A 22,889-nucleotide genomic window follows, 5' to 3' on the forward strand; every position below is an offset into this window, starting at 1 on the left:
TTGATATGTCCATATGATTTGTATGCATCTTTACATATAGATTTGTTCTTTTTGAAAATTGCGCGAAATTGTATATGTATATGCATGTTTATATACATATATTAGTATACAACATATCTTATAAGGTATATGGTAAATATTACCATACATTTTTTTATTTATATATAATAAAAAAAATAATAATAATAACATTAAAACAACAGGTATTATTAACAAACTTGGTTTTATTTTAAATTCTTCAAGTAAATCAAATTAATAATAATCAATAAGAAGGCATATGCAAGTACAAATACGTGAATTTATATATGTACCCAGCAAAACCTGCGTGACCGAAACTCTAACACAATTACACTTTTTTGTATGTTACAAACACATATGCACTCGTATTTGTTTGAAAATCGATTTCTTTTTTTATTCTCCGTCACCTTTGGAAAATGTGTAAGCAGTAAGCAAACTTCATTCATATATTTTTGCTCATTTTTGCATCACTCAAAGTAAAAAAACGCCGTAGCCGAATGGGTTGGTGTGTGACTACTATTCAGAATTCACAGAGAAAACGTCAGTTCGAATCTCGGTGAAAGCAAAATTAATAAGAACATTTTTCTAATAGCGGTCGCCCATCAGCAGGCAATGGCAAAACACCGAGTGTATTTCTGCCATGAAAAAAATCTCCTTATTAACATATCATAAAACAAAATAAAATAAATGTATAAAAAAAAATTTTGGATCGGAAGCACACATTGCTAGCCGCTCGGCTATCGCGCTATGCGGCCGGTGCTGGCTAAAAGTTATTTTGTTCGTCGCTACGTTTATATGAAACTGGCACTGAAACGAATCCATATGTATGAAAGGGATAGAAAATCACACGTACACAAAGTTTTTGGCACGATTTTCCCAACGCTCTTAACAACGTGATTGTAAAGAGGTGTGGTTAGTGACCGTTTAACGGTCACGCGTGCCGGTCACGTGAAGGGTAACGTGACCGGCACTCTTCTTGCTGGGTACATATGCGCATATACATACATATATATGCTCACTTAAGTAGGAGAGAGCAAGATGTCGAACGTTGCCGTTCGTTTGCTTTGTTCGTTCCGCGCTTTCGCTTGCAGTTCATTCAAGGTAACGGCAATGAGCACGGTAACGACAAATGAGCAAGGTAACTACAAATAAGCAAGGTAACGACAAATGAGCAAGGTAACACTAATGAGCAAGGTAACGACACATTTTTTCGTGCGTGCAGCCGGCTAAATCGAATTATAAGACGTTATCACGTCAAAAATTAGCGCTTAGTAGCTGTAAATTGTGACCATCTATGTAAACTCGTCTTTACATTTAAAAACGGGGTTCCATTATGCAGGCATAATCCATTATGAGGAATGATTCACAGAAGGCGGCGCCTACCGAAGACCGCTACTTTATTTTTGGCGAATTCGACATTTGAGTGTCGTCAATACAGAAAATAAATTAAAGTTTGCGTGCAAATATACAGTGACTCACAGCTTATTTCATGCAGCCAAAAACAATTATTAAAATATCAAATATATTTTATGGTATTTCCATTAAAGAAAAAAAAATCTTATATTTTTTTACTGTCAAATAACATGTTTTATTTAATAACAAAAAATAACTAAAAATGTTTCTTCATAAGAAAGATGTGGCAAATTAAAATAATTCAGTTACAGTTTTGAGGTCACGGCTTAAATGATGCACTAAATTAAAAGCCATTCAAAAAACATAAAGACATTAATATTTCGATTTCATGATTACGGCTAATACTTAGTGGGGTATCTCTTTTGATTCAGAACAGCTTTTAAACGGGAATTCATAGATTCTACAGGTTTTGCTGTATAATCGGAACTAATTTTATCCCATTCTTCCTGTAGTGCCCGTTTCAGAACAGAAGCATTACAAATATTTTGGTTTCTTATTTTATTTTCCAGCACTGACCACAAATTCTCAATAGCGTTGAGATCTGGTCTCTGTGCAGGTGCCTGTACTGCATGTGGCCAATTCCAGATAACCCAAGTTTTTACAATACCAGACGTTTGCTTGGGATCGTTATCTTGGTAGAAACTAAAAAAAATCCCTAATGCCCATTTTATCGGCACTTTGTACTAAATTATCTTTAAGCAGATCCAGATACATCTCTTTATTCATGCTTCCTTCGATAAATGTTAGATTTCCGTCGCCCTATTCAGGCATGCAACGCCATACCATCACACTGCCCCCGCCGTGTTCAACTGTAGAGCGCACATGTACACGGTTGAAGCGCGGTGTTGGGTTTCTCTAAACGCATGACTTCCCACCAGACCTGAAAAGGTTAAATTTGCTTTCATCCGCAAAACCAACGGACCTCCAGAACGAAATGTCTTTGTTCAAATGTTGTCTGCAAAACTCTATTCTTTGAGTTCATTCGAGACTTCGTTTGGTTATTTTGGTGCGCTTAAATCGGGTTTTTCTTTAACTTTGCCAACAATCCATCATTAAATATTTTATTTGGCGCAGATCTGCCCTTATCTCCTATCCTGTTTTCGTGGCGAAACTTTTCTATAATGTGCTGGACTGTTGAGGAACTAATAGCAACAATTTCTGCAATTTTTCGTTGGCTTTTGCCCTCTTTATAATGACAAATAACATCTTCCCTTTTTTCAAGTGAGGTCCGTTTTCCCATTTTAAAAAATTTACATTTTTTCAACTTTTCTTTACAAAAATTTTTTGAGAATGAGTTAAGACGCTAAGCTAAACAGAAAAAATACATTTCACCGTTATTGCATTCTCAGAGAAAATATAAAATACACTGCATCATTTTAGCTGTGAGCATATTTTGATAAGAAAACTATTTGTTTCTTTATTTTTTCAGCAAGCTTTGTTTTTGTTATTGTTCTTTCTGCAGTGGTTAACAGTACGTACATACATATCTCATTACAAGTCGTATACATTTTTTTATTAAATTTAATAAACATCGTGTCATTTTCTTCTTTCTAAAAAAATATTAGCTGCATCAAATAAACTGTGAGTCACTGTATGCAAGCGCAGTTGTATGTATGCAAGACTTATCCTCTCCTTTTTGTTTGTTTACTTTCTGTACTGTCGTCACGGCACTTGGGAAACCGCAATCTTGTATCCTATCATTCTTGGGAATGATTATGGTGTAATATTAATGATTTCAGTGACTTGAAAGCATGTTTTCCACATGATCAATATCTCAATTACCATGGCAAATTGTCGTGCCTGCACTACACGTTCGTAATTCGAGGTGTAAGTAAAAAATTCTGAATATTAAGTAAGATAAGAAAACTTTATGTGCAGTGCTATTTATTAAACTTATTTGCGTTTACGATAAAAACAAATCAGTTGTTCTACTGATATCCCCTTTTATAGATTTGCCTCATGGATGATAGAATACAAGGTAACGCCTTCCGAATTCGCTGTATCGTCAGGCTCCATGAATAAACATATAAAAGGAAAGGAGAATTGTTTGTTTGTGTAGAGGAAGAGTATACGCATACACACAAGAAATTATACGCACACACACTTTCTTGCCACGACGTCTCCCACATAAAAACGCAAACAAACTGCATTTGGAGGCTATATATTTATTTGTGCTTTCACAATTTAACATACGGTACTTCGATTTCATTAGTTGGCCTAGTTTAAATATCACAAATCACAATATTACCAAGCCATTCACTGAATTTTCACAAACATGTCATTTTTCCTCCTTTTGTTCCTTTGTTTTGTATTGAAAAGGAGCTGAGCTCAAACTTGGCAAAATCGCGCAAAATAAAGTAATAGCATAGACAGATCAGAATTAACGACTTAAGTCGGAATTTGCTCAGGAATTAAGTGCAATTAATCCGGATCGACTATTAGACTTAAGTTTCACAATTTAAGCGGTTTAGGGGAATTTTCGATGGCAACACTGCCGAAAAACAACAGTTAATATCTATTGTGAATGGAAAATAATCAAACTTTAAAACAGAAGAACTAGAAAGACTATGCATTGTAAAGCTAAATACACACCAGGCAACCGTTGAAGCAACGTGTTGCAGCAACGTGTTGCCTTTGTTTAAGAAACACGTTGCGACCGTTGCTTCAATCTCAGTATTGTGTATAACTGTGGTCCAGGAAAGGTACAAGCGGAAGATACGTAAAATTAAATTTTTTAAATGATCGACGATGCGTAAAATTACTTCTCTTATTATAATTGACAAACTTTTGTACGAAAATGAGGAGGAAGAGATGCAACAATAGAAGAGAAAAAAATCTGCTCCAAAAATTGGCTTTTAAAAAAAATCGAATTTTCGAACGAGAGGCTGTTGAAAGAACTGAAGGAAAATGAGCCAGCGGACTATAAAAATTACATGAGGATGGACGAAGCGCTGTTTACAAAATTGTTCGACTTCGTAAAGACCAAAATAACGAAACAAGATACCATAATGAGAGAGGCAATATCAGCAGAAATTAGACTGGCAATAACTTTGCGGTATCTTGCAACAGGAAACTCTTTTGCGGACTTGAAATTTTTATCAATTTTATTGTTTTCATTTTTTAATTGTTCGTATGCTTTTTTTCTAAAATTTTTATTTTTATATTTTTCACTACTTACATATATCCCACAGCTCTCTCAAATTTTTATATTCGTTAATAAAATTAACATAATTTTCATTATTTTCAATTGCCATTTTTTCCTTTTTCACTTTCTTTTACTCCGCACGAACCTTCTTCTTCGCTTGTGTTCAACGAACTGAACGAGTAAAAGCAGTAAACAATGATACAAACGAAGCAACGGTTGCAGCAACCTATCCCAAAAATCAAATTTATTTGATATTTCAGGCAACGGTTGCAGCCACACGAAAATCATTCGGCAACACAGCCACACACGAGGCAACGGTTGCTTCAACATGGCCGTGTTGCTGCAACGGTTGCCTGGTGTGTATTTAGCTTTAAGGTTGATTCACAATAGGGACGATTTTGTTATTCAGAAGTTCGTTATATCGAGGTTTGACTGTTTCCCATATTTTGTCTTTCGCCACCTTTCTGATAAGATTCAGAGAACGTTAAAAATAAAAGTTGCACATTACGGTATGTCTTCGCATAAATTCATTTAATAAATACATATGCACAAACTCTTAATTCCATTGTAGATTTTGGACTTTTGTGTTACGGCCGTACATTGCTTAAATGCCTGCTGGACCATAATACGTGCTTTGAATGTGAATGTGTATCAATTTATCTCAATTACTGCCCGAGTTCCAGCATTCGTAAACATACGGACGGACATGACATTTCAACGTATGAGGTCAGTTTTTTCCTATAATTTAGCTATGATTTACTTTAATACCTTACTTAAAATTTTAATCCACATGATTTCCAGAGTTAAGCCATAGTGTATTTTGAAAACTACATTTTTATCCTATTTCGCTAAACATTTCTTTCATTACATCATTTTTCTTTTTGTCATTAATCCTGTATTTTCTTCATTCCCGTTTTATCCGTAGTTATGCTGGTTTTTCGGTACCCAATACCTAATAAAATTTGGGTACTTAATGCTTTCTATTCGGTACTCCATACCGATTAAAAACTTCAGCTTTTATGTTGATATGGTTGTTGACGCACATGTACATATATTTCAAATTGAGAAAAATTAATTGCCTTTTGAAATGAAATCGCCAAAACCACACAATTTGTACCAAGAAAATGAACTTCCCTAAATTCAGATTTAGTACATTTTTGGAGCAAATAAAAGTGCGTTTAATGAAAGCTCTATAAAAAACTTAAAATTGTCGTGCTGGTCTCAATGGCATAACTATTACTTTCGGCAAATAAATACGAGTATTACAAGAGTTACATTTTAAAAATCCAAAATGCTCTTTTTAAATTTTTTGCCATTAGTTTTTAACAATGTCGACAATATAATAAAAAAAAAAATGATCACATTCAGTTAATATGCGCATTTAGAAAAAAAATCCATTAGTTTTTTAAACACAAAATTGAATCTTCCTTTTTATAAAACTTGTGAACAAAATTTTTAATCTCACAAAAAATTTATATCATTAACTTTTCCCTGTCGCAGATCCTGTATACAAAATTTTCATATTATATTAAGGGGCTATACGCAGTTATGAAGCAAATAAAAGACGGGTTGTCAAGGATTTATCCTGAAGAAACTTCAGTATATTTTAATTTGAAAATTTTTGGCGGTTACAAAAGCATCCTTCAAGAACGTAACAAAATTTTTTATTTATGAAAATGTTGATTATAGAGCGCGCTGCAGGCGATTTCTGGAACCTCCTTTAAAAGAAGACGATTTACGGTGTACATCGTAACTCAGGATTGGATTATCTGAAATCAAAAAACCAAACAAATTTTGTTAATATACTAGATTATCTAGTAATTAATCGTTCGGCTAATCAAAATAGTGAATTTTCACAAAATGGCAGCATTTAAAAGAAATGATTTCGATTTTTACGTTAAAATTTGGCCGTAAATTGATTATAAAATGGAAAATAAGTATCAGATTTACAAAAGGAACGATTAATTACTAGAAAATGTATCTTTAAAGATTGAGTTAAAACGGTTGACCGATCAAACAAGCCGTTTTCGAGATATCGTGTACACCGACTTGAAAAATGCCGTTTTGAAAAAAACACGTTTAAAGTTTCAATACCTACCTTAAAACGTGCCGAGGCATCTCTACATATTTAGGTATAACTCCGAAAGTATTGCTTAGATCTACTTCAAATTTCGTGCGTATACTTTTGAATATATGTACATTACAAAAATGCAATAAAAAAAATCGATTTTTTTGAAAGTCATAACTGCGTATAACCCCTTAATCAACATGTCCCCAGCTTTCAGCCCCTGCACTCTTGTTTTTGATGGGTGAGGTTCGCTAAATTATATTTATTTTATATTTGTGGCTATTTTATGGTCTTGCTAGCAACACAAATATTTCAGTACGGAGTATCATATAATACTTAAAAGTATCGAATTAGGCCATCCCTATTCGTAATCCGGTGTTGTATTAGACTGCTGTCCGGCACGACATACTACCTACAATTTACTTCTCACTATATCATTTTTTTTAACATAAATATCTTATAAAACTTATTAAATCTGTTTTTTGATTTTTTGACTTAAAATTTTAATCCGTAATCTGAGGTTATAAAATCACCTTAAAGTACTTTCACATATGCATTAATTACCAATAAATCTACAAAATTAATCTACCCATTCACATCTGGCATTCACAATACTGCAAAATTGACAATCAGCTGTCAATACTATTGTGAAAGGGTTTTCTTCATAGAAATTATTTTGGTGGAATATTTCGGTGTTTTTGGTTTGTTTAATTATTATTAACGATATGAAGAAAAGACAAGGAGAAGGAATAGCTAATTTAATTGCGCAATTGGCTGCTAATAATAAACAGTTGGAGGAAATCCGTAAACGACGTTTCAAAAAATTATGACAGCAATACGCATTCGAAATACGCTATTACATTTTATAATAAGTAATAAGAGGACACACGAAAAGTAGATCATTTACTTATAAGTGAACGTATTATTAGATTTTAAAGATACTTTTTTTTTTAGTAAAACTCTGTGTTTTCTGTGTTATCGATAATTATTATTGCGAATGTAAAGAGAAATGTCAATGTAAAAACTAAATAAAATGGACACCGGCGAAGAAAAGATGTTTGTAGGCATAATTCTAATGAACATTTTTTTTTAGATATTATTAATTAGGCATTCATATTACAGAAAAAAGCGTGTGCCCACAGACGCTTTAGCTTCTTATTGCTTATGATTAGACAAACGTGTATTACTATCAGCAAATAGCCCAATTAAATGAACTACTGCTTCTCTTTGCCTTTTTCATATCGTTAATAATAATTAAACCAACCAAAAATATTATTAATAATAAAATATCGTTAATAATAATCAAACAAAAAAAAAATATTCCCACAAACCAATTTCAATCAAAAAAAACCTTTCAAAACAGTGCTGGCAGCTGATTGTCAATTTTGCAGCCAAGCAGTCTTATGGCTAATCACTGCATATGTGAACGTACTTTAATAGTGATTACCATTTTGTTTTGCAAATGGTTGCGATTTAAAATTTGAAGAATATAGTTATAAGTTTTCAATGATTATTAATTAAAATATAAAAGTAATAACTTATAAAACTATTATTTCATACTTAATAAAGTGATTCCATATGTACTTATATGTATCTATTTTATACAATTTTTATCAGACCAATTTTATTAATTGCAACATCACTATTGGCGTTTCATTTGCTAACGTCAATGGTATCCACGCGCAACCAAAACGTCAAAAAAGAAGAGAAAAAGTTTGATTTTGGAAAATTTGAAGAATCGTACTCTGGCAAATAATTTGCGGTGAAGCAGTGGCAGCAATAGTTATTTCATAAATTCGAGAGCCAACTAAATTTTTAGCAGTGATCAACGATGGCACAGAGGGCTTGTGAATTAGCAGAAAAGTACCGGGAACCTGTGGAAAAAGCACTGCGTGACCGCAGTAAGCCCTGGACACAGGCATTTGACTTTGTCGAAGCAAAAACAAACGTTCCCAGATTATATTTATTTTTGGGTAAGTACGGCATAGTAGTTTGCTGATGCCGACATTGACTATGTTATGATGTCAACGTGTGCCTTAATGCATATATGCGCAATATAACCTTTTCATGTAGCATACGCTACTAATATAAATTAACATTTTAAACACTTGCATACAAACTGAACATTTTAAAGTACGGCCAATATTTGTTACACCTAATATTTTACCAATTTTTTCTTGTACTAGTTTTTTGTCTTATTCGCATTTCTCTTTCGGACAGTAGAATTACTCATGATTGCGTGTTGCTTCTTTCATTTTTTTTCTCTTGCTTACTACAAAGGCTTTTATCGGTTCGGTTCAGAAAATCACATTTATGTTAGTTGCTTATTGCTTTCATTTAATTATTCCATTTTTTATAAGCGAAAAATTAGTGTTCTTAGCATAAAGCGCAATAATCAACTGACGTCATAGTGATAGCAGGTGTAAATCGTTTTAACCTTTGTGCTAAAAATAAATTCATACGTGGCACATATTCCTTATCAAACTAATGTTTTTAGAGTGAAGGAAAAGTTTGTGTGCTACCCTTGTAGCTTTTCGTGTCTTCCAATAGTTTCTGGAGGGTTTCGTACAAATTGACACACCTCGCTTTTTAGTTACACATACAAACATATTCATATATAATATAATACAAAAGCAGATGCTTATAACCTACATCACCCTTCCAAGTACGGAGCGGTGACTCGTTGTTTTCTGTTGTGAAACCCTGATCAACAAACATGTGGATTTGGGAATACTTTATTAAATGGCGAAGACGTGAAAAACGTTTAAAGGCGCTCAGTGTGCCAATTGTTCATTTTGGAACGGGTGTGTTTATTAATTTTGTTTTGATTTGTTTTTTTATATTTGGTTTATAACTAATTATTATTATTATTTATAGGGGATATATACAATATAACACACAGGCTACTAGGGCCTTCAGTGCTTTATAACTACTTAATTTTTGTTAGTTTCTAGAAATTATTCCAACAAAAGGAAAAAGGTTCTCTCAAATGCATAGTTCCTGCAACACACAGTTTCTCAAAAAAAAAAATCGTTAACAAATAGCTTCGAACCACTCAGCTCTGAACGCATACATCCCCATGGCAGCCGGTTCTACGTTACCGGAATGACCCGACCAAGGGCTGCCGCCCCAGTAAACTAGCCCTGTCTAGTGAACAGCATATCAGAACGCATTATCCCGCGGATGTCTTTGTATAACCCTTTACTACCCTTGAACCACCTACTGTTGTCGCATAAAAACCCGTGCAGGTACACAATTTAAAATAATTCACATAGCGATACATTTGTAAAGAAATGTTTGTTTTTTTATTGTAAGCCTGTTTAAAAACTCATTAAACTATTTATTACAAAAAAAAAAAGATGAAAAAGAAAATCACGCTTTTTTTGTTTTATCTCTAATAATTGTCTTATTTTAGGCTTACAAACAAGGAGATTTGGAATATGAAATCCACAAAAATATTATTCAGAATAGAAACGCCAGTGGACTTTTTTTAATATGCAATAAGTAATAAACCTGGGAAAAACATAAATTCCCAATAAATTATCTCATAAATTAGACAAAATTGCAGGCTCCAATAGAGGCCATTTAGACCTGCAGCGGCAGTTCTTTTAGTTACCTGAGACAAAAACGCAAGCGCCCAGCTTCTTTAAGCGGTTATGCAGTATTCAGGGGCACGGGGAAAAAGGGCGGGAACGACCAATTGTCAATTATTGCATGTAATTTATAAAAATTTTAAGTCTTAAGCACAATTTGGTTGTTGTTGTAACGGCTGCAATAGTAACGGATAAAAACGCGGCTATATCAAATACATAGATCCGATTATCATTGGGAATAGTTGTTGTTGGCTCAGAAAATTATCTAGTTTACTTAGCTTTTTAGTTTTTGTTGATAATTTTTTAGTGGTTGTTTAGTCCTTTGATAGAGTTCTGAGTTCAGAATATTTCTGTCGTATACGGATGTTCTTGTTGTTGTTGTAGAAGTCGTATACGGACATGAATTCTGGTTGTGGCCAGTTTTTCATTCATAAAAGTACTACAGCCAAAGAACATTGACCACTTTTGTGCCATAACAAGTTTTTTAATATTAACTCTAAATCTAACTTGTAAAATATGTATATTCTAAAGATAACAGGTTAAATTTGTGTTGTGATACTTGTTATTAAAAAAATCCAGCATACATTTATTTGCTTAATTTGATCTTAACTTTCTACAAAAAAAAGGTTTATATGAAGAGACATTGAACTTAAATCGATTTTATGTCATGTATTATGTTTTTTGTGTTTGGTACATACATACATATGTTTGTACTATATGTCCGTAAATATTACATAAAACACACATATACAAAACGCAACAGTTTGATGAAAGCTGAATTTATTTTTGAATTGAGTATTTGATGAAATATAAATCAGCAGCGCAATGCTTCAAATATAAAAACACACACGTAAGAAGATAATGCATAAAATACGAACATTTATATTCATATCGTACGCATTTATCTATGTTATGTTTGCCACAATGTAGATGTGCTCTTACTCTTTCCCAATCAACATTTTTATAATATAATTCAGTCAGATAGTCTCTGAGTAAAGTGCAAGTCCACTCGTATATTTATGCACATATGGATGGATGTAAACGTATACACTTGCAAAATCGTTATATCATACATGACATTTCATTTTGCAGGCCTGTTTGTTTATGAGTTGTGATATCCAATTATAATACCTTAATTTCATATGTATACAGTAGCACACGAAAATTTTCGTACAGTAAACACTCTATATATGAACATGTAAAGTGGTTTTAACGCATTTATCTTTATTTTCTACTATCATTAAACACACTATTTTCTCTACAATTAAACACAGTCTCAATGTGTGGAAAAAATATGATGAATTGCTTGATCGAAACATTCTTGTCTGCATTGTTCATTGTATTAAAAAATTTGGTCAATAATCAAAGACTAAGCATGGTTTTTTTTAATTAAAACCGTTAATTTAAAAATCTAATAACTCGCATGGGAATCATAAAGTATTATCGAGGTAGAAATACTGCAAAAATATAATCTAGCAATAAAGTAATATAGAGATAAACACAATCCTTCTTTAAGAGACTATCGTATTTACTCCTGCCCCTCTATATCTGAGTCTCTTCTGCTTTTTTTTTTGTTTTTTTTTTTTTTTTTTTGTGTCAACTAGCAATTTTACTGAGCGCCGTCGATTCCTGGCAAGCAATGCCAAACGTAAAAGTGCGTTTCTGGCTTTAAGAAAAGCTTCTCATACAAACAATTCGAACTTTACTTCTCTCCATTTGTAGAACGAACAATATTAAGGAGCACACCACAATGTAAGTCGGAAACTTGGTTCAGTGGGAAATCCTCCAAAAGCACAATAAAAAAAAAAAAAAAAAAAAAAATCTGACGCTTTAAACTCTCGCCTATCCAAGTTTGCCTGTATTCTGTCAACGAAACATATTCAAAAATGTGCGCAAAGTCAAGATTTATTTCTTACATTGCAAAAAAAATTGAGAACGGTCCAGCTTTGTCTTCGGTTATGTTCGGCCACAAAAGTTCAGTTCAGTTTCGGATCAACTTCGGCAAAAAACAGTCAAAAAAATTATTTTTTTTTTTTAAATTTTTTTTTGTTCAAAAATTGCAATAACTTTTAGTTTTTGTAAATTTTTTTGAATACTTTTATCAAAGCCCACATTCGCTGTTGGAAAAAATTGCTTTGAAATATCTATCTGCTCCTACATCGAGTGTGTGGTTGTTTTTGTTGTAACATAAATATTTGGGGAATATTGCTAAAGTGACAGCCTTCTTTGTTGTGTTTGTTCCTCCTCCTATTTGTAGTATGCGTCTTGATTTTGTTCCACAAATGGAGGGACCTACAGTTTTAATGCGACTTCAAATGGCAAATGGACTACTACACTGCTTTGCTATTGGCTGCCGAGCGGTGGTCACTACAAAACTTTTTCTATCATTTGGTGTTTCATACACGGAGATTCAAACCTACGCACTTCCGAATGGTAGTCACGCACCAAACCACTAATACTAATAATAATTAAAAATAATAATAATTAAAAAATAATAATTAAAAAAGTAATAATTAAAAATACTACTAATACTATATTAATAATAATTAAAAATAATAATAATTAAAAAATAATAATTAAAAAAGTAATAATTAAAAAATAATAATAATTCAAAAATAATAATAATTCAAAAAAAAAAATTTAACAAATAATAATAATTCAAAAATATTAAAAAGAATAATTAAAAAATAGTAATAATTAAAAAAATTATAATAATTAAAAAAAATAATATTATTAATTATAAATAAATATTCAAGTATAATGTCGAATATAGACGATTTGCAACTAAACTTTTCATACTACCCAATATTCGCATTTTGCTAAACACGCAGAAAAAAAAACAATTAGTTGGTGTATGTATGTAATGTACGGTAATTATAGGCGGCTCGTTGGTTGGTTACCTTTGTTCTCTCCCTGTTTTGCTGTGATCTTATTTCAGCTCAACTATCTCTCAATATCGCTGTAGCACTAGCAAGCTGCTGTGTTGAGCCATTTTTGTTTCACGTGGCAAAGAAGACACAATATTTCCATTAGCGGCTAAATACAGCTGAACCTTTTTTATTCAAAACAACCCATTAAGTTCAGTTGTTCGACGTATTTTAACAGTTGTAATAGTGTAGAAATTATTTGCGTCAGTGTGTTGGGTTTTGTGGTAGTGAAAATATTTTTGTAGTACTTATTAAAGGCCCTTCTCAGACATTATCTAAGTGCAATGTTTGAACCACTACAAGAGAAGCTATTGCAAATATATCGGGAGCAAACAAATGTGGCAATTGGTTGGTCAATACTCGTCTAAACAGAATATTGAATAGATGAGTTGATGAAATAATTTATAAAATGTTCATATTTCACGCGCATATTTTAGATGATTTTCTAATTTATTTATTTATTTTTTTCATTTTCAGGTGCGTCTGCATTCTGTGCTTTGTATTTGATTTTCGGCTATGGTGCTCAGCTGCTGTGCAATACAATTGGCGTTGCCTATCCTGCCTACATTTCGATACATGCCATTGAGTCGAGTACAAAATTGGACGATACCAGATGGTTAATTTACTGGGTGACATACGCCATGTTATCACTGATTGAATACTTTTCCGGTTTTCTGACCTCTGTCATACCTTTTTACTGGCTACTTAAGGTAAGTTGCATATTTGTTTCGAATATAAACAATAATGAAGGGTCTAGCAAAAGGCGCGCCTAGATGTTGCTTTAAAATAAAACATGTACCTACAAATTTAAATTTATAATTTCAGGTTTCACTATTTTTTTTATTATTATGTATTTATATTACTCAAAATACGGCTCCTAACAATTACAGCCATGGACAGATAAATAGCACAAATGTGAACCTTACATGTTACGTTAAGTTTTTAGTACGAACTCTGCTTTGCTCAAATAAATTTGATTGTTTACATTTATTACCGTTATTAAGCTTACATTTATGCGAGGAATTTACCGTTTTTTTTTCGATAGAATTTTTTGTGTTCCATTTTATTTATGCTTATTGCTGTTTTGAAGTGGACACAAAAATAGCACATTTTAACTTGAGCGAGTTTTGATTTTTAGTATAATTTTTTGTTTCTTAAAAATGGGACGTGGAAAGCATTGCTCGCCGGAGAAAACAGCTCTTATATACCATATGAATCAAAACGGAAAAAGCCACGCAGAAATAGCTGAAATGATGATATGCTCTCGGAAAATGGTTTATAATGCTCTTAATTTAGTTAAAAAAATTCATCCTATCTAAGCAAAAAAAAGGAAAAAAATCCAAAGCCGCGAAAAAGTGATGTTAATGTGGATAGAGCTATAATATGCAAGAGCAAACCAGATCCTTTTAAATCGGCACGGCAAATAATGCTGAAATAAACCAAGAATCTGGTCTATAGGTGTCCAGAAAGCTTGTAGAAAGGCGTCTTAACGAAGCCCAGCAGTTTGGCCGCATAAGCAGAGAAAAACCACTCCTCTCAAAAAGACATATCAAACACCGACTTGCCTTTGCAAAAGCCCACAAAGACAAATCTATTCAGTTTTGGAAAAACGTTCTTTGGACAGACAAAACCAAAATAAATAGGATGGTACCATATGGGAAAACTATTGTACGTCAAAAAAATCAAGCGCTAAATCCTAGGCTCACAGAAAAATCGATTAAACACGACGGTGGAAGCATCATGGTTTGGGTAGCTTTTTCCTGGCAAGGTGTTGGGCGGATTGTTCCGTCGTTGGTAAAATGGATAGAGTTCAAGTATCTGGATATACTCCAGAATGAAAAGGAGCCATTTGTGTTTGATTTTATGCCATTAAATTAGACATTTATGCAGGACAAAGATCCAAATCATACAGTGAAGCAATGGCTCAGAAGAGAAAAAATTAATGTATTGGATTGGCCGGCGCAGAGAGCTGATCTCAATCCAATAGAAAATTTGTGGAATGACGTTAAGGTCAAAATCGCTAACAAAAATTTTAAAATTTTAATGATTTGTGGGCCGCAGTTGAGGAGGCTTGGTACTCGATTCCAAAGGAAAGTTGGCACAAGCTAGCAGAAAGCATGGAGCGACGGCTTGAAGAAGTAATGAAAAACGGTGGATATAGTACAAAATACTTATGTGGTAAAACAATATTATTACTTAACTATCTCATTTGTTTAATATTTTTGCTTTTATTTGGAATTTTTTCGGATGTGCTATTTATGTGTCCAGGAGGTTTCGTGAGTTATCAACGTTCTCGTAAATTAAATCAGAACTGAAATTCTTTTTGACCATTTTTTTATTTAAAGCAGAAGTAAATAAGTTTTTTATTTTTTTATGTTGCTTTTTTTCAAATAAAAAATAATTATTTAAAAACATATTCAACTCTTTGTTTTCAAAGTCTAAATGTGCTATTTATACGACCGTGGCTGCATTTTGCGGTAGTAGAAGATAATACCATCGTCTTCCCTTAAACCATAAAAAATATTGTAGATTTTTATATAGTATTTTCAACATTTTCGCAATGTTTTTTCTACAATATGATTTTATGATATTTATGATAAACTACATATATAAGTATGGTTCTTCGCCTGTTAAAAACTACAATGAATTTTCTTTTAACTTTCAGTGCGCATTTCTCATCTGGTGCATGCTGCCAATTGAAAAGAACGGTTCCTACGTCATCTATCAAAGCGTCGTACGCCCATATTTTCTGAAGCATCACCGAGGTAAAATATTTCTATATTTTCTTTATTAATATACACAAAGTTGGCCTAAGCGGCGGAAAATTGCATAGTTTGTTAATTTTTTCTATGCACTAAAGACCTTGAAATAAGAGGCTGAAGAGGTCGGTCGAAATTTATTCGATTTATCAGTCCAGCCGTTTTGTAAAAATGTAATTTCGAAAAAAACGCGTTTAACGTTTTTGGTGCACTCGCATCGGGCGTACAAATTCGAAATAGATGTATTTAGACATTCTTCCAACTTTACCCAGACTTTTTCGGCTTTGGTCGTGAATTCAACATTTTTCTATTATAGCTAACGACTTGAACTGCCGAGTAACTTCCTAAAATCTAATTTTCTATGAATTTATGGATATAATCTGTTAAAAAGTATTCTCCAACAGTACGAAAAAAAGACTAGATCCGAGTGCCCAACCGTAGGTTTTAAAAAATATGTCCAACGGAGGGTTAAAAAACGATTTTTTGAAATTTCTGCAGTACATCACTGATATATGATGATAAAAATTTCCTTTAACCATTAATATTTCTGCTAAACTTGGCTAAATAGTCCTTCTTACAATTTTTTATTTCTTTTAATGAAAAATGATGTGTCAAACACAATTAAATATTAGTCTTTAGTAAAAAAATAAGGATTTTATGTATTGTACTTCCGTACACTTACTACCTAATCACTGCAGCATATTTCAAGCTGAGATCTTTGCTGTAACCTAAATAGCTGAATTAGCTTGGGAATTTACTCCCCACACTCGCATCTTCATCGATAGTCAAGCAGGTATTAAAGCAATAAGGGCTGTAGTGACTAGCTCGGCATGCATGCAACACTGTAGATCCAAAATAGACAAGAATAGACAGGTCACAATTTACTGGGTACCAGGGCAGAAGAGAATAGGGGGGAATAAAGGAATTTGGAAGGAATCTCAGATTTAAAGGCGGAACTAGACGACGAACTAACTCTGGTCGCACTGTCTATATGGGAAGCCTCGACCTCCCACGGAGTTGCCAAAATAATGCTACGAACATGCAACACGAAAACGATCAACTTTATTTTATCATTCCCAAACGAAGGAATGTAAAATATTGGTTGGGGTAGGTAGGTGAAATGGTTGAAGTGCCAGTGTGGCACTCCCCAAGTAGCTCTAAAGCGCCGTTTTGATACCATTATGGGATCTCCAATAGTCATATATCTACAGCCAGCCAGAGCTGTTCATATAATGGAGAAGATTGATGGGATTTAGGTTGACGCACTGCCTCAGGCTGTCGAAAAAACCAGTGACCTTAATAGTTTAACTGCCAAACCCAGACATTTACAGAGAAAGTGCTCAATAGTCTCCTTCTCTGAAAGGACCCCACAGCTTCTGCAATGGGGGTTATATGGTAACCCTACCTTTTTCGCGTGTGTGCCGATCGTCCAGTGACCGGTAAACACAGCTACGAGTTTGGAAATTGAATGGCGAGGAGTCCAAAGGTCGGGACATTGTTTCACTTCATATCATGCAGCTAAAATGGGATTGATCCAGAACGAGGCGTGTAGTTGTTGTTGTTGTTGTTGAGGTGGTTGAACATTTCTTAGCTGAAATCCTAATTAGTGACCAGCACCGTTTTAATACCACTATCTCGTGAAATGATGAGATGTTTTTTTTTTTTTTTTTTTTTTTGGTGTTGTTGTTTCCAAGTCTGATCCATTTAGTGAGGTCTAAGAATAGGAGCAAATCCTTTATCTCGATGACTGAGATCTCCTTAATTTGCTGTAGGAAAGGCTTACCGAAGGATCGGAGTCGTGCCCTGGCTAGTCCCGGACATTCACATAAATAGTGGAACAGACTTTCCTTCGCCCCTTCCGCTTGACAGCTTCTACAGATAGGATTGAAGGGTAGATTGAGTCTAGCTGCATGATCCCCTACCTTCCAATGTCCTGTAAGGGTTGCAGTGATCCGTGAAATGTTTGGCCGAGAACATCCTAACAGGTCGTTCGTCCTTTGGATTTTATATGACGGCCATGTGTTTTTTGTTGTGATACATGTAGGTATTTGCTTCCATCTTCTTTCGGCTAAAGCATGATAGTGTAAAGCAATAGATGCTTTTAGTGTGTTCAGTGGGGTGGAAACTGCCACCGCCTCTGCTATGTCTAGTGTTGAGCCCTTTCTTGCTAGCTCATCCGCTATCTCATTGCCTCGTATGTTCCTATGACCGGGAACCCATATCAGGGTAATTTCAAGCCAATGGCTGAGCAGTTTCAGCTCCTCCCTACACTGTAGGACCAGTTTGGATGAAATGTAGTTGGAGTCTAAGGCCTTAATAGCTGCTTGACTGTCTGAGAAGATAGCTACTCTTGCACCAACTACCTTGTAGAGTTCTAGGGATTTGCATGCTTCTCTGATCGCTAAAAGTTCTGCCTGGAACACGGTGGCATAATCAGGAAGACGAATTGATTGAGATAGGTTGAGTGGCTCCTAATGGAAGCCAGCTCCCACACCACAGTTCATCTTAGAACCATCGGTATAAATTTCGAGGCGTGTAACTTATGCGAAGAAGAAAGGGGTACATTAGAACACTTCCTTTGCCACTGTCCTGCTCTAACCAGAACTCGTTACAACTGCCTGGGATCGGTATACTTTTTATCTCGGAAGGATATTGCTGACAAAAGTTTAAACTGTTTACTAAAACCCGCCAATACATGCAGCACGAGCTATGTTTAACACGAATCCGTCAACTCTGGTAACACAACGGTTCCTTGTGGTCTATGTGAGATCTATTCAGATCAGCCAGATGTACCTAACCTAACCCTACCCTTACTTCGGTTTCGGGTAGCAATCATAAGTTGCGATTAAATCTAACAGTCACCAATATTTTAGGTTTAAAGACTATATATTTTCTCCTCTCTTTAACGCGAAGTCATATCATCAAAGGAGTGTACTAAAATTAATTCGGTCCCAAACTATGCAGTTCGTAGTGATGATTCCGGTATCCCCTGAACATCATTTACACATGACAACCTATAAGTTCAGCACCATTCCCGAAAAACGTATGAGGTCTAACTTGACCCTTGACCAACTCTCTGGGGTACGGGACTCTAGACAGGGCTAGTTTACTGGGGCGGCAGCCCTTGGTCGAGAAAAACCCAAGTCATTCCGGTAACGTAGAACCGGCTGCCATGGGAATGCCAACTCTCTATTCCGGCAGGGCCAGATCAAAAGAAAAGGTCTGAAGTAGATCGAGTTGGTTTGATAAAGCGGCTAGTGAAGAGATGGTGTATATGTTGGAATCAATTCTGGATAATATCCCGAAAGTGATTGAGTCAGTGTTCCTCATTTATAGTTCGTCTCTTTGTAAGGAATTTACGAGTAGAATGCGACTTTTCCTTGCCTTACTGCAGCCTCTTTAAACGTTTAATACTTTAATACCAAAGAAATTTCATATCTTATTTTTTTAAATCAAGAGTTTTGTAATAACCACTGAACCATCAACTATAAATACATAAAATTCTTTTCTTTTTCAGCTGCTGATGAATTTATTGATAAGATGGCTGCTAAAGCCAAGGAGTCCATCACCAGCATCACCAAACAAGAATAAATTACGATAATATGTGTTTTAAATTACGCCTTATTTTGAAATAATTGCTTGTCTTGAAAGCAGAAAGGAGCAGAAAACAACAACAACAATCTGTGGAACGAACAAAATCACCAAGTAAACAAAAAGACACGAATAACTGAAAGAGGCAAAGAATGTTTTACACTTGAAATCATTAATCATATGCGGTATCGTCGTATTTCTAGGGCAAAATTTTTTAAATTCACTAATAAGAATTAGAATTTTAAATTAAATATTTATTCTCGCACTTGGCCTTCTTTTGTAAATGCGTCATACACAAGCAGCAAACGTATGAAGGAAAAAAACGTAGATCACATTTTTATAATTAAAGTAAAAATCCTACTCGTGTGGAAAATAATGAAAAAATATGGATGATCATAAAGGTGTTGGATGGGTTATTTGCACTTAAGCGGGGAAATCTAAGAAGTTTAGTTGTTGCTTTTAAAATTGTATTGTATTATCAGCTTAAATTTTTATTGTAACGAAAAAAATTAGTGGAAGTAAATACTTTTTGGCTTTAATGCTTGAAAAAATAAAAACACACCTACAAATCTAAATTTGAAAACTCTGCACTCGATTGTTGAGCTTCGTTAATCTATTTAGAAAATGATAAAACCAAGGCGTTGGTGTTGGTAAATCAGCTGAGTTGTTTTTTTTTTCTTTGCCGTGTCCATGTGACTGTCAGCTCAGAATGAAACGGGGCGAATTCATTATTTGTTTTCTAGTTTCCCCCAATACTTTGATTTGACAATCAAACGTACAGAACATTGTTGTTGGTCTAGTGACACCACCTTTAATGAATGCGTCTTGGATAAAACGAAGGCGAATGAAATGGATTTAATAAATTAGGATGATTTTCAAAACGTATTCAAATAAAGCCATATCTCATTTACGCGGGATGCTAATTTCTAACTTTGTCGCGCAAATTGGTTATTTCGTCTATGATGCTTTAAGAAATAAAAACAATTAATGCTTGTTGTTGCAGCAGTAAAAACATTTCCCATACATGTACGGGAAGTAATGCTGGAATGACAGTCCTTGGCCGGATATATAGTAAATCCGGGTCGTTCCGGTAACTTAGAACCGACTGTCGTGGGAACAAACAGTTAATGCTCTTCATTATTGCTTTTGGGAATTGCCAATCTGTTTATATATATTTTTTATACTAATAGCGCTCAACTCTTAACAGGCTCCTCTGAGTACATTTTCTGTCTTAAACCTTATAAACCCCATCTTTCATTTGGAGGAGGCATCATAAAAAGTGTAGCTAGTCCAATTGTAGAAAAACTCTAAGAGCACACCACAAATCGGAAGAAAAACCTGGTACGAGCACCTGTCAAGCAGGTGTACGGCATACATAACATTCCCACAAGTGTCGATTCTACGTTACCGGAATGGCCCGGATATATGTCCAGCCAAAGACTTGTCACCCCAGTACATGTATGGCGAATGTTCATGCTACTACAAAAACAACAATGGTATATATAACACAAGAAGATATATATATATATATATATACAAATGCGAAATTGAATTGTGTGCATATGGAGCTTCTAGCTGCATGCGAAAATATACAGACTTCATAATATTGAAAAAGTGGGACGATTTATCTTGACGCCTTTGTATTTGTATGTACTAATTTTTTCAGCGAACATACATTTAACAAATCTATAGCTCTTTCTGGGTTTTTGGTTATATATTAATACAAACATTAAATTAATTTATTATTTGTTTATATGGTGCTATGTAACAACGGCATCCTTTTCTTGATTTTCCTCACTTGCGCTTCGTTGCCTATTACGCCAGGCGGTCATATAAGTGCGCGGATGTATAGGTAAAAAACCAGCAATACCCAGTAACTCTGCCGCTGGTGTTGACAGATGGGCTCCACAACCCAACCAATAGCGTATACGTTCAAAATTAAAAGAAACTAAACGTTCATTTTGCTTATTCGGCATTGGATCATAAGTGCCGACTTGTTCTATGACTGGTTGATGCTGATTTTTTCGACGCTGGAAGGATTTTAAGTTTTAGTATAAATTAGTGAGTACTGCTGTAGTACATACCTCCATAACGACAATATGGTAAAAAGGACGATTTGTACAACCCAAACGGACGAAGCGGATTATTTTCGCCGAATGCTTGTAGTAGCGTCCAATGCCACTTGCTGGAGGGATTGACATCTTGTGTTGAGTTTGAATTTAATTGAAAGTAAGCTTATATTTCAGCTTGCAAACCCCCCTATTATATATATTACGAAAACACGAGCTATTGATGCAATTGTGAATGCGGATAGATTTGACAAATGATCAGCTGAGTCTAGAAGTGATGCCATATTATTTATTAATTTTGTGTACGGTATATCATTAGAATAGATTCCAGAAAACTGTGAGAAAAAAATTAAAATATCACTATCGGAATACAGTCCAATCGTGATAGTCCGACACATACGGGACCGACTCGTTGTCGGATTATCAAATATTCCGGACTACCGAAGGTTCCATTTAATCACTGTTAATTCGAAAATTATGATCAAAATGCATAATGCAAAAATAATCTTTTTATTAATATGTCTTTTAGTGGGGGAACAAAAACGTAACTGCTAAACTTAAAGAAAATAATTATACGCTCTGCTACGACTGATCAAAATAAAATAATGCCAATTGCATCCATAGACGTTATGAGGTTGTCGGATTACCGAACGTGTGGGATTAAGAAATGTCGGACTATCACGATTGTACTGTATCATCATTTTTTGTTGTAAATTGCAATTTACAAATGAGAGAAAAAGTTTCTTTCTAATAGCGGTCGTTTCGCGACATTTAACTAAAGGTCCATACATTTGTATGATAGCATCAAGACACCTATCACAAGTTGGAGGAGTACCAAAACAGATTTACATATCGCACTTGTTACGTTAAAGCGTAACAACTCAAAAAGAAAAGGAAAAGAGTAACCACTCAACAATTTGTTATTTTAGCGCAACTACTAAACAAATAAGAATGAAACAACCGTTATATTGTTTTTAATGATATTTTCGTGCAATTACATATTTTTTCCCTTGTAATACCTATATTATTAATATTTACGGAAACAGTTTTTCGTCTCTACTGAAAATGTTCAGATTTTGAGTTGTTACGCTTTAACGTAACAAGTGCGATATATTTACAAATGTAATTATTTTATTATATTTAAGGGTTTACATACAGTTAGAAGGGCGAAAAAAAATTTTTTTCAGAATTTTTTCTGAGAAAACTTTTACATTTATTGATCTAAAAATTTTTACACATATTAGGTTATCTTTTAACTGTATTTTAAGACTTAGTATTAGTAAAAATATTTATTTGGAAACGGGCT

At 34.1% G+C, this 22,889-nt stretch overlaps 2 protein-coding genes across 4 annotated transcripts; one reads left to right on the forward strand and one right to left on the reverse strand.

The window, feature by feature from the left end:
• Positions 1-5,022: 5,022 nt before the first annotated feature.
• Positions 5,023-20,089, forward strand: LOC129244744 (receptor expression-enhancing protein 5). 3 transcript variants are annotated; one of them, XM_054882554.1, is made up of 6 exons: positions 5,023-5,085; positions 5,148-5,302; positions 8,262-8,617; positions 13,642-13,874; positions 15,830-15,929; positions 19,441-20,089. In XM_054882554.1, the coding sequence occupies exons 3-6, from the start codon at positions 8,476-8,478 to the stop codon at positions 19,512-19,514; spliced, it is 549 nt and encodes a 182-aa protein (XP_054738529.1). In that variant the 5' UTR covers positions 5,023-5,085; positions 5,148-5,302; positions 8,262-8,475; the 3' UTR covers positions 19,515-20,089. The 3 variants fall into 3 exon arrangements, with proteins under 3 accessions (XP_054738529.1, XP_054738530.1, XP_054738531.1); XM_054882555.1 differs by lacking the exons at positions 5,023-5,085; positions 5,148-5,302; positions 8,262-8,617 and adding an exon at positions 8,973-9,448; XM_054882556.1 differs by lacking the exons at positions 5,023-5,085; positions 5,148-5,302; positions 8,262-8,617 and adding an exon at positions 13,232-13,512.
• Positions 20,090-21,137: 1,048 nt separating this feature from the next.
• LOC129244897 (probable 28S ribosomal protein S16, mitochondrial) lies at positions 21,138-21,824 on the reverse strand. The gene is made up of 2 exons (XM_054882798.1): positions 21,599-21,824; positions 21,138-21,544 (listed from the first exon to the last, which is right to left on the reverse strand). Exons 1-2 carry the CDS (start codon positions 21,713-21,715, stop codon positions 21,275-21,277), a joined length of 387 nt encoding a protein of 128 aa, XP_054738773.1. The 5' UTR covers positions 21,716-21,824; the 3' UTR covers positions 21,138-21,274.
• Positions 21,825-22,889: the final 1,065 nt, after the last annotated feature.

Source organism: Anastrepha obliqua, chromosome 4 (assembly GCF_027943255.1).
Source record: "Anastrepha obliqua isolate idAnaObli1 chromosome 4, idAnaObli1_1.0, whole genome shotgun sequence".
Taxonomy (NCBI): Eukaryota; Metazoa; Arthropoda; class Insecta; order Diptera; family Tephritidae; genus Anastrepha; species Anastrepha obliqua.